General features: G+C 38.6%; 2 protein-coding genes across 2 annotated transcripts in view; one reads left to right on the forward strand and one right to left on the reverse strand.

Moving 5' to 3' along the window:
• Positions 1-1713: 1713 nt before the first annotated feature.
• LOC117332363 (putative uncharacterized protein DDB_G0284213) lies at positions 1714-12343 on the reverse strand. The gene is made up of 7 exons (XM_033891250.1): positions 12220-12343; positions 8631-8736; positions 7488-7524; positions 7213-7289; positions 4193-4248; positions 3229-3300; positions 1714-1779 (listed from the first exon to the last, which is right to left on the reverse strand). The coding sequence occupies exons 1-7, from the start codon at positions 12268-12270 to the stop codon at positions 1714-1716; spliced, it is 465 nt and encodes a 154-aa protein (XP_033747141.1). The 5' UTR covers positions 12271-12343.
• A 94-nt stretch (positions 12344-12437) lies between these two features.
• Positions 12438-12573, forward strand: part of LOC117333651 (E3 ubiquitin-protein ligase Bre1-like) — a 41760-nt gene continuing 41624 nt past the window's right edge. Inside the window, exon 1 of the mRNA XM_033893056.1 lies at positions 12438-12503. The gene's annotated coding sequence lies outside the window, so the exon portion shown is untranslated. The remainder of the gene's footprint in view (positions 12504-12573) is intronic.

Here is a 12573-nt window from a genome sequence, read left to right on the forward strand (position 1 = left end):
AGCCCAACGAAAAAATTTTTAAGTGAAAGGTAAACTGACAATTTTAAAAAGGAAAAACATGGTTTCCTCCCTTAAATTTATCTTTACAACAAATTGTTATTTAAACAAAAACCTTAAAAATGTTGGTCATGACACCCCAAATTTTTAAAAATTTTTATCATGAAAACCAAACTTTTAAAATTTTATCATGACACCCTCAAAAGTTTTATCATTTACAAAATCAAAAAGTTTTATTCAGGGAAAGAAAAAAATGGAACGAATAAGTTTAAAAATTTCCTCCCCACGAACAAAACCCGGCATCCTTTAAAATCAAAAATTTTTCAACCTTTCCCGGGGGTTTTAAAATTTTTCCCCGTCCAAAAAGTAAAAATTTTTAACCGTAGGAATTTTAAAACATCCAAAAATGCAAACACCCTTTTAAAAAAGTTGGGTTACCCCTTTTTAAGAATTTAAAACCCTGTTATACCGCCTGGAAAAGGGTTATTCCCCCTAAATGGAATCTTAAAAAGGCCCCCTTTAAGGCCCCGGCCTCCCCCTAAAAGAAACAATTTCCCCCCCCCTGAACCCAAACCCTTAAAAAAAAAGGGCCCTCCCCTTACCCGAAATCTTCCCCCTTTTACCTGTAGTCCAGGCCCCCTTCCAAAAATTAAAAAGGGCCCTCCCCTTTTAAAAATCCCAAAACCCCTTTCCCCCCCCTTCAGGAAAAACTTCTTTTCCCCACCTGAAAGGCCCATCTTTCCTCACCTTTAACCCAATCTTTAAAAACCTGGCCCCCTTTCCCCTCAAAACCTTGCCCCCCCCCTTCAAAAAATCGGCCCCTGCTCCCCCTCAAAACCCCGGCCCAATTTTCCCCCCCCCCAGGCCCTTTTTAAACCGGCCCCAACCCCGGCCCCAAAACTCCCTATCTTTAAAAAAAATTACAGCCCGCATAATTTTTATGGGATTTAAAACGTAAAAATCTTTTATAAAAAGTCAACTACAATATTAGAACCATATAGATTTATTATTCACAACCCTCAATATAGATTTATCTTGTACAACCATCAATATAGATTTATCATGAACAGCCATCAATATAGATTTATCTTGTACAACCATCAATATAGATTTAACTTGTACAACTATCAATATAGATTTATCTTGTACAGACATCAATATAGATTTATTTTGTACAACCCTCAATATAGATTTAACTTGTACAACTATCAATATAGATTTATCTTGTACAGACATCAATATAGATTTATTTTGTACAACCCTCAATATAGATTTAACTTGTACAACCATCAATATAGATTTATCTTGTACAGACATCAATATAGATTTATTTTGTACAACTATCAATATAGATTTAACTTGTACAACCATCAATATAGATTTAACTTGTACAACTATCAATATAGATTTAACTTGTACAACTATCAATATAGATTTAACTTGTACAACTATCAATATAGATTTAACTTGTACAACCATCAATATAGATTTATCTTGTACAACCATCAATATAGATTTAACTTGTACAACCATCAATATAGATTTAACTTGTACAACTATCAATATAGATTTATCTTGTACAGACATCAATATAGATTTATCTTGTACAACCATCAATATAGATTTAACTTGTACAACTATCAATACAGATTTAACTTGTACAACTATCAATATAGATTTTATCAGGAAAGAATAATAGGAACGAATAAGTGTTACTTACTCTGATACAGACAAAGCAGCATCCTTGTCAGAAATTCTTTCACTTCCAGTTCTATCCCTTGTCTGGAAATGTAAATACATGTAGGATAACACATCGACAATTCAAAAGAACTATGTAGTATATTCAGGTATTCATCTAGTAATGATTGAATCTAGGTGACATCTTCATAATCATTCTCAAATATGTCCAATCGATAATCTCAATGATCACTTGGGACCAGTCAGGTCATTTTGAGATGGGGTCTCTTTGTTATAGCTGGTGACTATACATTAAAGAACAACATGCATGTATGGGAGATTGCAAGATGACTAGAATAATTAGTGTAAGTGACTTGCCAAGGTCAAAATAGTATACGTGGCAGGAGTCTTTGGCCACAGCTCCCTGAGAATCGAAAAACATCCTGTGGAGGGATCTCACCACACACCTCAGATCTTCACCTGAGACCCAGTTTCCCTCACTCGAGGACCATCTCCCCTCACCTGATGACCGTCTCCCCTCACCTGAGGACCATCTCCCCTCACCTGAGAACAATCTCCCCTCACCTGAGACCCAGCTCCCCTCACCTGAGACCCAGCTCACCTCACCCGAGGCCCAGCTCCCCTCACCCGACCCAGCTCTCCTCACCTGAGGCCCAGCTCCCCTCACCCGACCCAGCTCTCCTCACCTGAGACCCAGCTCCCCTCAACTGAGACCCAGCTCCCCTCACCTGAGGCCCAGCTCCCCTCACCTGAGGCCCAGCTCCCCTCAACTGAGACCCAGCTCCCCTCAACTGAGACCCAGCTCCCCTCACCTGAGACCCAGCTCCCCTCGCCTGAGGCCCAGCTCCCCTCACCTGAGGCCCAGCTCTCCTCACCTGAGACCCAGCTCCCTTCGCCTGAGACCCAGCTCACTTCACCCGAGGCCCAGCTCCCCTCACCCAACCCAGCTCTCCTCACCTGAGACCCAGCTCCCCTCGCCTGAGACCCAGCTCACTTCACCCGAGGCCCAGCTCCCCTCACCTGAGGCCCAGCTCTCCTCACCTGAGGCCCAGCTCTCCTCACCGGAGACCCAGCTCTCCTCACCTGAGACCCAGCTCTCCTCACCTGAGACCCAGCTCTCCTCACCTGAGACCCAGCTCCCCTCACCTGAGACCCAGCTCCCCTCACCTGAGGCCCATCTCCCCTCACCCGAGGCCCATCTCCCCTCACCTGAGGCCCATCTCTCCTCACCTCAGGCCCATCTCTCCTCACCTGAGACCCAGCTCCCCTCAACTGAGACCCAGCTCCCCTCACCTGAGGCCCAGCTTCCCTCACCTGAGGCCCAGCTCCCCTCACCTGAGAACCAGCTCCCCTCACCTGAGGCCCAGGAGTATGATCCTCTATTGACTAATTATAAACTAGACTGGCCCTTTGTCGTCTGACTCGGCCAATAATAGCACCATACACAAAAGAATTGAACTTCCAAAATTCAGAATAAAACTTGCCTTTGACAAAAGACAACAGTAGCATCACTCAATCTGGGTTAATACTTACTTGTGAAGAAGTCACTTGGCTGAAAGTGTCCAGAGGTTTTTCTATCACCAAGATTTTAAATGGCTTATAGTCCTGATTTAAAACATAAAAACAAAATTCTAAGTCAGATTTTGAATAGCTTGTAGTCTTAATATAGATAAAAAGAATCATGCGCCTAACAGTGTACATACAGTACTAGTCATTTGTCTGATGAAGGTGACAGTGTACATACAGTACTAGTCATTTGTCTGATGAAAGTCACAGTATACATACCGTACTAGTCATTGGTCTGATGAAGGTGACAGTGTACATACCGTACTAGTCATTGGTGTGATGAAGGTGACAGTGTACATACCGTACTAGTCATTGGTCTGATGAAGGTGACAATGTACATACCGTACTTGTCATTGGTCTGATGAAGGTGACAGTGTACATACCGTACTAGTCATTGGTCTGATAAAGTCACAGTATACATACCGTACTAGTCATTGGTCTGATGAAGGTGACAGTGTACATAACGTACTGGTCATTGGTCTGATGAAAGTCACAGTATACATACCGTACTAGTCATTCGTCTGATGAAGGTGACAGTGTACATACCGTACTGGTCATTTGTCTGATGAAGGTGACAGTGTACATACCGTACTTGTCATTGGTCTGATGAAGGTGACAGTGTACATACCGTACTAGTCATTGGTCTGATAAAGTCACAGTATACATACCGTACTAGTCATTGGTCTGATGAAGGTGACAGTGTACATAACGTACTGGTCATAAGTCTGATGAAAGTCACAGTATACATACCGTACTAGTCATTCGTCTGATGAAGGTGACAGTGTACATACCGTACTTGTCATTTGTCTGATGAAGGTGACAGTGTACATACCGTACTGGTCATTGTCATGTATAAACATACATTGGTCGTGTAACAAATTCCTTACATAAACCATGCTTTCCTGACGAAATATTACGTATCCATCCTTACCTTGTTATAGCCTAGTTCTTCGGTCAGTATCTTTACTTTACATGGGCATTGGAATCCTAATCAAATAAATCAAGGTAGTATTTTAAGTGTTGTCTATATAGTAAATGATTCTAATACTCTTGAGTTGTTTTTATTTCTCATTTTTATCTATTTATAACGAATATGTATCTTACTTAAAATTTCTAAATGAGACAAAAGTGATACAAGGTCGTACATTATGGTAATCCCCATCAACACAATGATACAAGGTCATACATTATAGTAATCCCCAACCACAATGATACAAGGTCGAACATTATGGTAATCCCCATCAACACAATGATACAAGGTCATACATTGTAGTAATCCCCACCCACAATGATACAAGGTCGTACATTATGGTAATCCCCATCAACACAATGATACAAGGTCGTACTTTATGGTAATCCCCACCAACAATGATACAAGGTCGTACTTTATGGTAATCCCCATCAACACAATGATACAAGGTCGTACTTTATGGTAATCCCCATCAACACAATGATACAAGGTCGTACTTTATGGTAATCCCCACCAACAATGATACAAGGTCGTACATTATGGTAATCCCCACCAACAATGATACAAGGTCGTACTTTATGGTAATCCCCACCAACAATGATACAAGGTCGTACATTATGGTAATCCCCGTCCACAATGATACAAGGTCGTACTTTATGGTAATCCCCACCAACAATGATACAAGGTCGTACATTATGGTAATCCATGTCCACAATGATACAAGGTCATACATTATGGTAATCCCCAACCACAATGATACAAGGTCGTACTTTATGGTAATCCCCACCAACAATGATACAAGGTCGTACTTTATGGTAATCCCCACCAACAATGATACAAGGTCGTACATTATGGTAATCCCCACCCACAATGATACAAGGTCGTACATTATGGTAATCCCCACCAACAATGATACAAGGTCATACATTATGGTAATCCATGTCCACAATGATACAAGGTCATACATTATGGTAATCCCCAACCACAATGATACAAGGTCGTACATTATGGTAATCCCCACCAACAATGATACAAGGTCGTACTTTATGGTAATCCCCACCAACAATGATACAAGGTCGTACATTATGGTAATCCCCACCCACAATGATACAAGGTCGTACATTATGGTAATCCTCAACCACAATGATACAAGGTCGTACATTATGGTAATCCCCAACCACAATGATACAAGGTCGTACATTATGGTAATCCCCGCCCACAATGATACAAGGTCGTACATTATGGTAATCCCCACCAACAATGATACAAGGTCGTACATTATGGTAATCCCCACCCACAATGATACAAGGTCGTACTTTATGGTAATCCCCACCAACAATGATACAAGGTCGTACTTTATGGTAATCCCCACCAACAATGATACAAGGTCGTACATTATGGTAATCCCCACCCACAATGATACAAGGTCGTACATTATGGTAATCCCCGCCCACAATGATACAAGGTCATACATTATGGTAATCCATGTCCACAATGATACAAGGTCATACATTATGGTAATCCCCAACCACAATGATACAAGGTCGTACATTATGGTAATCCCCGTCCACAATGATACAAGGTCGTACATTATGGTAATCCCCGCCCACAATGATACAAGGTCGTACATTATGGTAATCCCCAACCACAATGATACAAGGTCGTACTTTATGGTAATCCCCACCAACAATGATACAAGGTCGTACTTTATGGTAATCCCCGCCCACAATGATACAAGGTCGTACATTATGGTAATCCCTGTCCACAATGATACAAGGTCATACATTATGGTAATCCCCAACCACAATGATACAAGGCTGTACATTATGGTAATCCTCAACCACAATGATACAAGGTCGTACATTATGGTAATCCCCACCCACAATGATACAAGGTCATACATTATGGTAATCCCCACCCACAATGATACAAGGTCGTACATTATGGTAATCCCCAACCACAATGATACAAGGTCATACATTATGGTAATCCCCGTCCACAATGATACAAGGTCATACATTATGGTAATCCCCGTCCACAATGATACAAGGTCATACATTATGGTAATCCCCGTCCACAATGATACAAGGTCGTACATTATGGTAATCCCTGTCCACAATGATACAAGGCTGTACATTATGGTAATCCTCAACCACAATGATACAAGGTCATACATTATGGTAATCCCCAACCACAATGATACAAGGTCGTACATTATGGTAATCGCCACCCACAATGATACAAGGTCGTACATTATGGTAATCCCTGTCCACAATGATACAAGGTCGTACATTATGGTAATCCCCATCAACACAATGATACAAGGTCGTACATTATAGTAATCCCCACCCACAATGATACAAGGTCGTACATTATGGTAATCCCCAACCACAATGATACAAGGTCATACATTATGGTAATCCCCGTCCACAATGATACAAGGTCGTACATTATGGTAATCCCCAACCACAGTGATACAAGGTCATACATTATGGTAATCCCCGTCCACAATGATACAAGGTCGTACATTATGGTAATCCCCGTCCACAATGATACAAGGTCATACATTATGGTAATCCCCAACCACAATGATACAAGGTCGTACATTATGGTAATCCCCAACCACAATGATACAAGGTCGTACATTATGGTAATCCCCAACCACAATGATACAAGGTCGTACATTATGGTAATCCCCGTCCACAATGATACAAGGTCGTACTTTATGGTAATCCCCACCAACAATGATACAAGGTCGTACTTTATGGTAATCCCCGTCCACAATGATACAAGGTCGTACATTATGGTAATCCCCACCAACAATGATACAAGGTCGTACATAATGGTAATCCCCAACCACAATGATACAAGGTCGTACATTATGCTTGGTTAGAAGTATCATGTGTCAGTAGAATCAGGAACAACTTAAGATGATTTAACATGTTGTACATCCACTTCATAATCACTCACAGATAACTTACCATCTCCTGTTCGAAGTTCCTTTCCATTTTCTTCTAGATGAACAATTCTTTCACTTGACTTGAGAGTAAGGAATTCACTGAAACAGATGTGTATTGTTCCAGTAAAAACACAGGTATGTTTCTTCTTTAACATTCACTTAGAAATAAATAATGGTAACATTTTCTTAAAGTCAGAACAAAATTTACATATTAATTTTTTTTATAGATTTTTAATTCAGACCCCACAAAGATGGTGTCAGATGTGACAGTGAAAGCATTTCCAGTGAGATTCATACCTTTGGAAATATGGAGATGGTCTCAGTATGTGAGTTTCTGAAAAAAATAATGCATATGTTAATGAATGATTTGAGTATGGCTGTCTGATACAAATAATTAGGAGAGATTGTAGGTGAAACACTTATCTTAGTATTACAGGTAAAAACCTGGTCTGAATACAGGTAAAACCTGGTCTAAATACAGGTAAAATCTGGTCTAAATACAGGTAAAACCTGGTCTAAATACAGGTAAAATCTGGTCAAAATATAGGTAAAACCTGGTCTGAATACAGGTAAAACCTGGTCTGAATACAGGTAAAACCTAGTCTGACTATTACAGGTAAAACCTGGTCTAAATACAGGTAAAATCTGGTCAAAATATAGGTAAAATCTGGTCTAAATACAGGTAAAACCTGGTCTGAATACAGGTAAAATCTGGTCTGAATACAGGTAAAACCTGGTCTAAATACAGGTAAAACCTAGTCTGACTATTACAGGTAAAACCTGGTCTGAATACAGGTAAGAATTTGGCCTAAAAGAAAAATAAAACTTGACCCAATATAACAGGTTTAGAATTTGTTAAAGGGGTAATCCTTCATTCGAACATCAAATGTGTGTTATACAGTGATTTATAAGATTTATGAATAAAAGAAGCTTATATTCCTATTTATGCTTAATTGTGATGGAATATATATCATATATGTACAGAAAATTTGCAAAACTCTAGATCTGCCGCTCTGCATCCACACTGGAATATTCAGCCATGCCTCATCATTTAGATATCATGTGACACCACAGACTTGGTTCGCTAAAACTCACAACAGTTTGGTAAAAATCACATGGATTGGGTAAAGCTTATCATACCAGTTTGTTGTGATGATAAACCCTGATTATAGCCTGTTTTACCACAATTACTTATGTTATGGTAACATGTGTAGCTAGTAAATGAGTTAAGAATATCAAAAACATTAAAAATATTACACACAAACATTATCTTACTCCATCATTCACAAAGATAACCTTTTAATCAAAAAGCACCTTTTTAATAAATGAATGTAATACTGTAAATGATGATATGAAATATTCTATCATATCACATAAATATCTTTAACATGAATTTCAAAAAAAAAATCCTATGACAGTGAAAGTTGATACCAGACTTACCCACAAACTTTTTGTTGATGTTGATGTTGGTGAGAGAGGTCTGTTGTGGGATACAGACCATGTAGCATCTCTCCTGGGCCGCCTCATACACATCTAGGTACGAAGTCTGTAACACCATTACAATTACACCATAACAATTACACCATAACAATACACATCTAGGTACGATGTCTGTAACACCATAACAATAACACCATAACAATAACACCATAACAATAACACCATAACAATACACATCTAGGTACGATGTCTGTAACACCATAACAATAACACCATAACAATACACATCTAAGTACGATGTCTGTAACACCATAACAATAACACCATAACAATACACATCTAGGTACGATGTCTGTAACACCATAACAATAACACCATAACAATAACACCATTACAATACACATCTAGGTACGATTTCTGTAACACCATCACAATAACACCATAACAATAACACCATAACAATAACACCATAACAATAACACCATAACAATACACATCTAGGTACGATGTCTGTAACACCATAACAATAACACCATAACAATACACATCTAGGTACAATGTCTGTAACACCATAACAATAACACCATAACAATACACATCTAGGTACGATGTCTGTAACACCATAACAATACACATCTAGGTATGATGTCTGTAACACCATAACAATAACACCATAACAGTACACATCTAGGTACGATGTCTGTAACACCATAACAATAACACCATTACAATACACATCTAGGTACAATGTCTGTAACACCATAACAACATGTAAGGACCACAAAGTGCTATACGTTTCCAATGAACCATATTCCAATGTTGTGCAGTTGTGTGACACAATTTAGGAAACAATGTCAGAACCAAACTTTGTTACATAAACAGTGGATTCCACTGGTTATCAGATATTTAAAATCCAGCGTATATAAAATTTTTCCATGTACTGAAGTTTCTGTATAAATTAAGTAGAACTATATATACCACATGTACTGAAGTTTCTGTATATAAATTAAGTAGAACTATATACCACATGTACTGAAGTTTCTGTATATAAATTAAGTACATATATGTAGAACTATACCATTTATTATGAGATGGCCCAACACAAATCCTTGTTATGTATTAAAACATTTTATTTCTGTCCTGAATAATCTTTTGTACGTGCCATCAAAAACATTAAATATAATGAATTCATTATAATTAAACCATAAACATATAATAGCCTAATGCAATATATCAACATGTATCTTTGAGTTATACTACAAATGAATTCTGAGCGAGTGTGAGTTATTAAGCTGATTTTCATGAATATTCCAAATGCTATGAATAATTAGTATCCATGAGAAAGACCAAGGTCTATGGCTTGAAATTCTACATACATTTTGTATATGGTTAAAAAGAATTTCTCCAGGTGTATAATCATGGTGGTACATTACTTCAAACAGGCCCTACATGACATAGCTACGTATAAATCATTTGTTCTCTACATAGGTTACAAACATCATCAGAAATAAATCATTAATAGATTTAAAGTTACAAGGAGATTATTGTAACAGCACAAGAAAACTTGAAATGCTCAATTGGATATTCTGTCAATTGTGGCAAAATATTCTCGTATTTAGTAGTGTTATTAGAAATATAGCTTATCATTGTGGTTACCAAAGATGAATCGTTGCTAATTTGTATAAGACACACTCAAAATCTTTTCGCCATGTATTTTAATTGGCATCTGTGACTTAACAAATCTCAATTCAACTATACTTGACAATCTGATAATAACTATAATTGTGACTGTTTCAGACCATGTAAATCTAGATTAATTCCACACAGATGTTCCTGACCTGTTAGGGGTTTAAAGAAAATGACTACATCGGCACAATAACAAACTTGAAAACATTGTGAGTTATCCATAACCCCATACCTTGACACAAACTTCAGTGTGTAACAAGGAGCCGTAACTCTGTAATATGATACCTGATTTCAGAAGGTACCACTCTGCCATCCGCAGTAAACAATATGTCTGTGGGTACATGTGTAAATATGGAGACTTAAGGTAAATATACCCTTACTACATTATAAGTTCAGGCTAGTGGGAATTTCCCTTTAGCCTATTGGTATGCTGTCAGCTCCTGGAACAATTCAGCATAGGGTGGCCAGGTTACTTGTATCCAACAGGTGTCATAACTGTAATATCTCCAGTGTTAGTGATATGATAAGTACTCACAATGAAGTACACATTAATAAAGACTAGTTCTCTCTCCCGAGATATCTTCCTCTTCCACCCTCTTAACTCTCTCCACCCATGGCTGTAATCATTTGTCATAAATTATTGTTATGCAATATATTTTCAGTTGACCGATTGGAATGATTCCTATGGTAAACAGTACAATGTTAATAGCATGGTTAGAAAATTAAAAAATACACAAAATGTGGTAAAGCATATGCATGAATGCACAGGCCAGATGAAGGTCAGCAGTATAAGCTCAAGGTCATGTACAAACTGAGATTACCTACTCCTACAATACAGGAGGCTGCTGGTCCGCCATTTATCATCTGACATTATTGTGAAGACTGTGATGGCGCCTGTCAAAAGTTTCTTGCCATGTTGAACCTCTACCTAATTTGTTGTGAGATAATTCATGGAAATGGGTATTTCAGCTGGACTCCAATAGCTAGAGTATTATGTCTATCTTCCAATGTTAAGCAACGTTGAGCGTGGCCAGCTCTTGGATTGGTAACCATTCTGTTCTTCTTCTTCTTCCTAGACAAGGTTCAGACTCAAAGGATTGAGTGCAGTTGACCCTGGGAGGTGGCATGTAATAGGAATTAAAGTTAAAAACATTTGAGGCTTTTAATTTTCATAACATAAGATAAAATCAGGTTGCTTAATTATCTAGGCTAGATGCATGGTGACTAGCAAGGTTAGTCCTGAAGGATTCCAGATCCGTCTGTTGTACCCATGGAGCATGTAACTTACATTTGGACTAAGGGCTTACCATCTCAGTAGCCCCATGTCTGATGTAGGGTCCTAGAACGAATATTCATACCCTGCCTACACTGCTCTCCGGCAGGAGATGGTTGCCGTCCGTCATTCAGAGTTATGTTATCGCAGCTAGTAGGGCCCCTGCACCAGACATGGTGTCAGGGCCAGAGGAATTTAACTCGGGATGGTCAGGGCCAGAGGAAACTCGGGCTACAATCCGAAGTGTACAGCCTACAGAAAACTCTGTGATTGTCAGCCTGGTATATTGTCATCAGGTGAGCTGTTTCACACCTGGCTAGCTTCAGACCGATATGATGTTTTGTCATACCTGGTTGTGTCTGATCTACATTATATTATAAGTATTACTGTGACACTCTATTTACCTTAAATTGTATGATACATTAAATTACTTATAAAAGATGATGCAGAGATGATACTCTGTATGTTGAGGTAGGCCAATCATCTGGTAGGAGTAGAAGTGGATGAACGTTCTTGTTACCTGACTGTCAGCTGACCAGTACCTGACTAATGAATGTAAGCTTACACTACACTGTTAAAAGTGTATTCGGCCTGTCAAATACATAACTAGGCTTATGAATTATCTTTTACCTGAAGAAATCGGAAGAATTTGTTGATATCTAATTCATCTGTATCCGTCATCACGTTTAGGTACGACAAACAACGCTAAAACAGTGTATAAATCCTACCGCTCGATATCCTCATATGACAGGTGTAAAACAGTTAAGAGAAAAGGGTAAATGTCAGAGAGGATCCGTATAACAGATCATAGAATGTAAACTCCAAAGTGGTTCCGACTACAATTTCATCCGGGGACTTTCAAGATGGATGCGTTCAAGAGAATAAGATATTTAACTTACGATTTATGAAGAAATGTATGTATAAGTATCGTAATAATTCGATATTTTGAGGTGGGCTGAATATATCAGATCATGTCCCACAGTT

Source organism: Pecten maximus, chromosome 8 (genome assembly GCF_902652985.1).
Source record: "Pecten maximus chromosome 8, xPecMax1.1, whole genome shotgun sequence".
NCBI classification, from domain to species: domain Eukaryota; kingdom Metazoa; phylum Mollusca; class Bivalvia; order Pectinida; family Pectinidae; genus Pecten; species Pecten maximus.

What these genes read in the sequence shown, in the direction of transcription:
- LOC117332363 (XM_033891250.1), bottom strand. Translation starts at nt 12,270, where the DNA reads ATGACGGATACAGATGAATTAGATATCAACAAATTCTTCCGATTTCTT. An exon ending in AATTCTTCCGATTTCTTCAG is followed by an intron (nt 8,737 to 12,219) that starts GTAAAAGATAAT and finishes ATGGTGTTACAG; the next exon opens with ACTTCGTACCTAGATGTGTA. An exon ending in AAGAACTAGGCTATAACAAG is followed by an intron (nt 3,301 to 4,192) that starts GTAAGGATGGAT and finishes GTTTTAAATCAG; the next exon opens with GACTATAAGCCATTTAAAAT.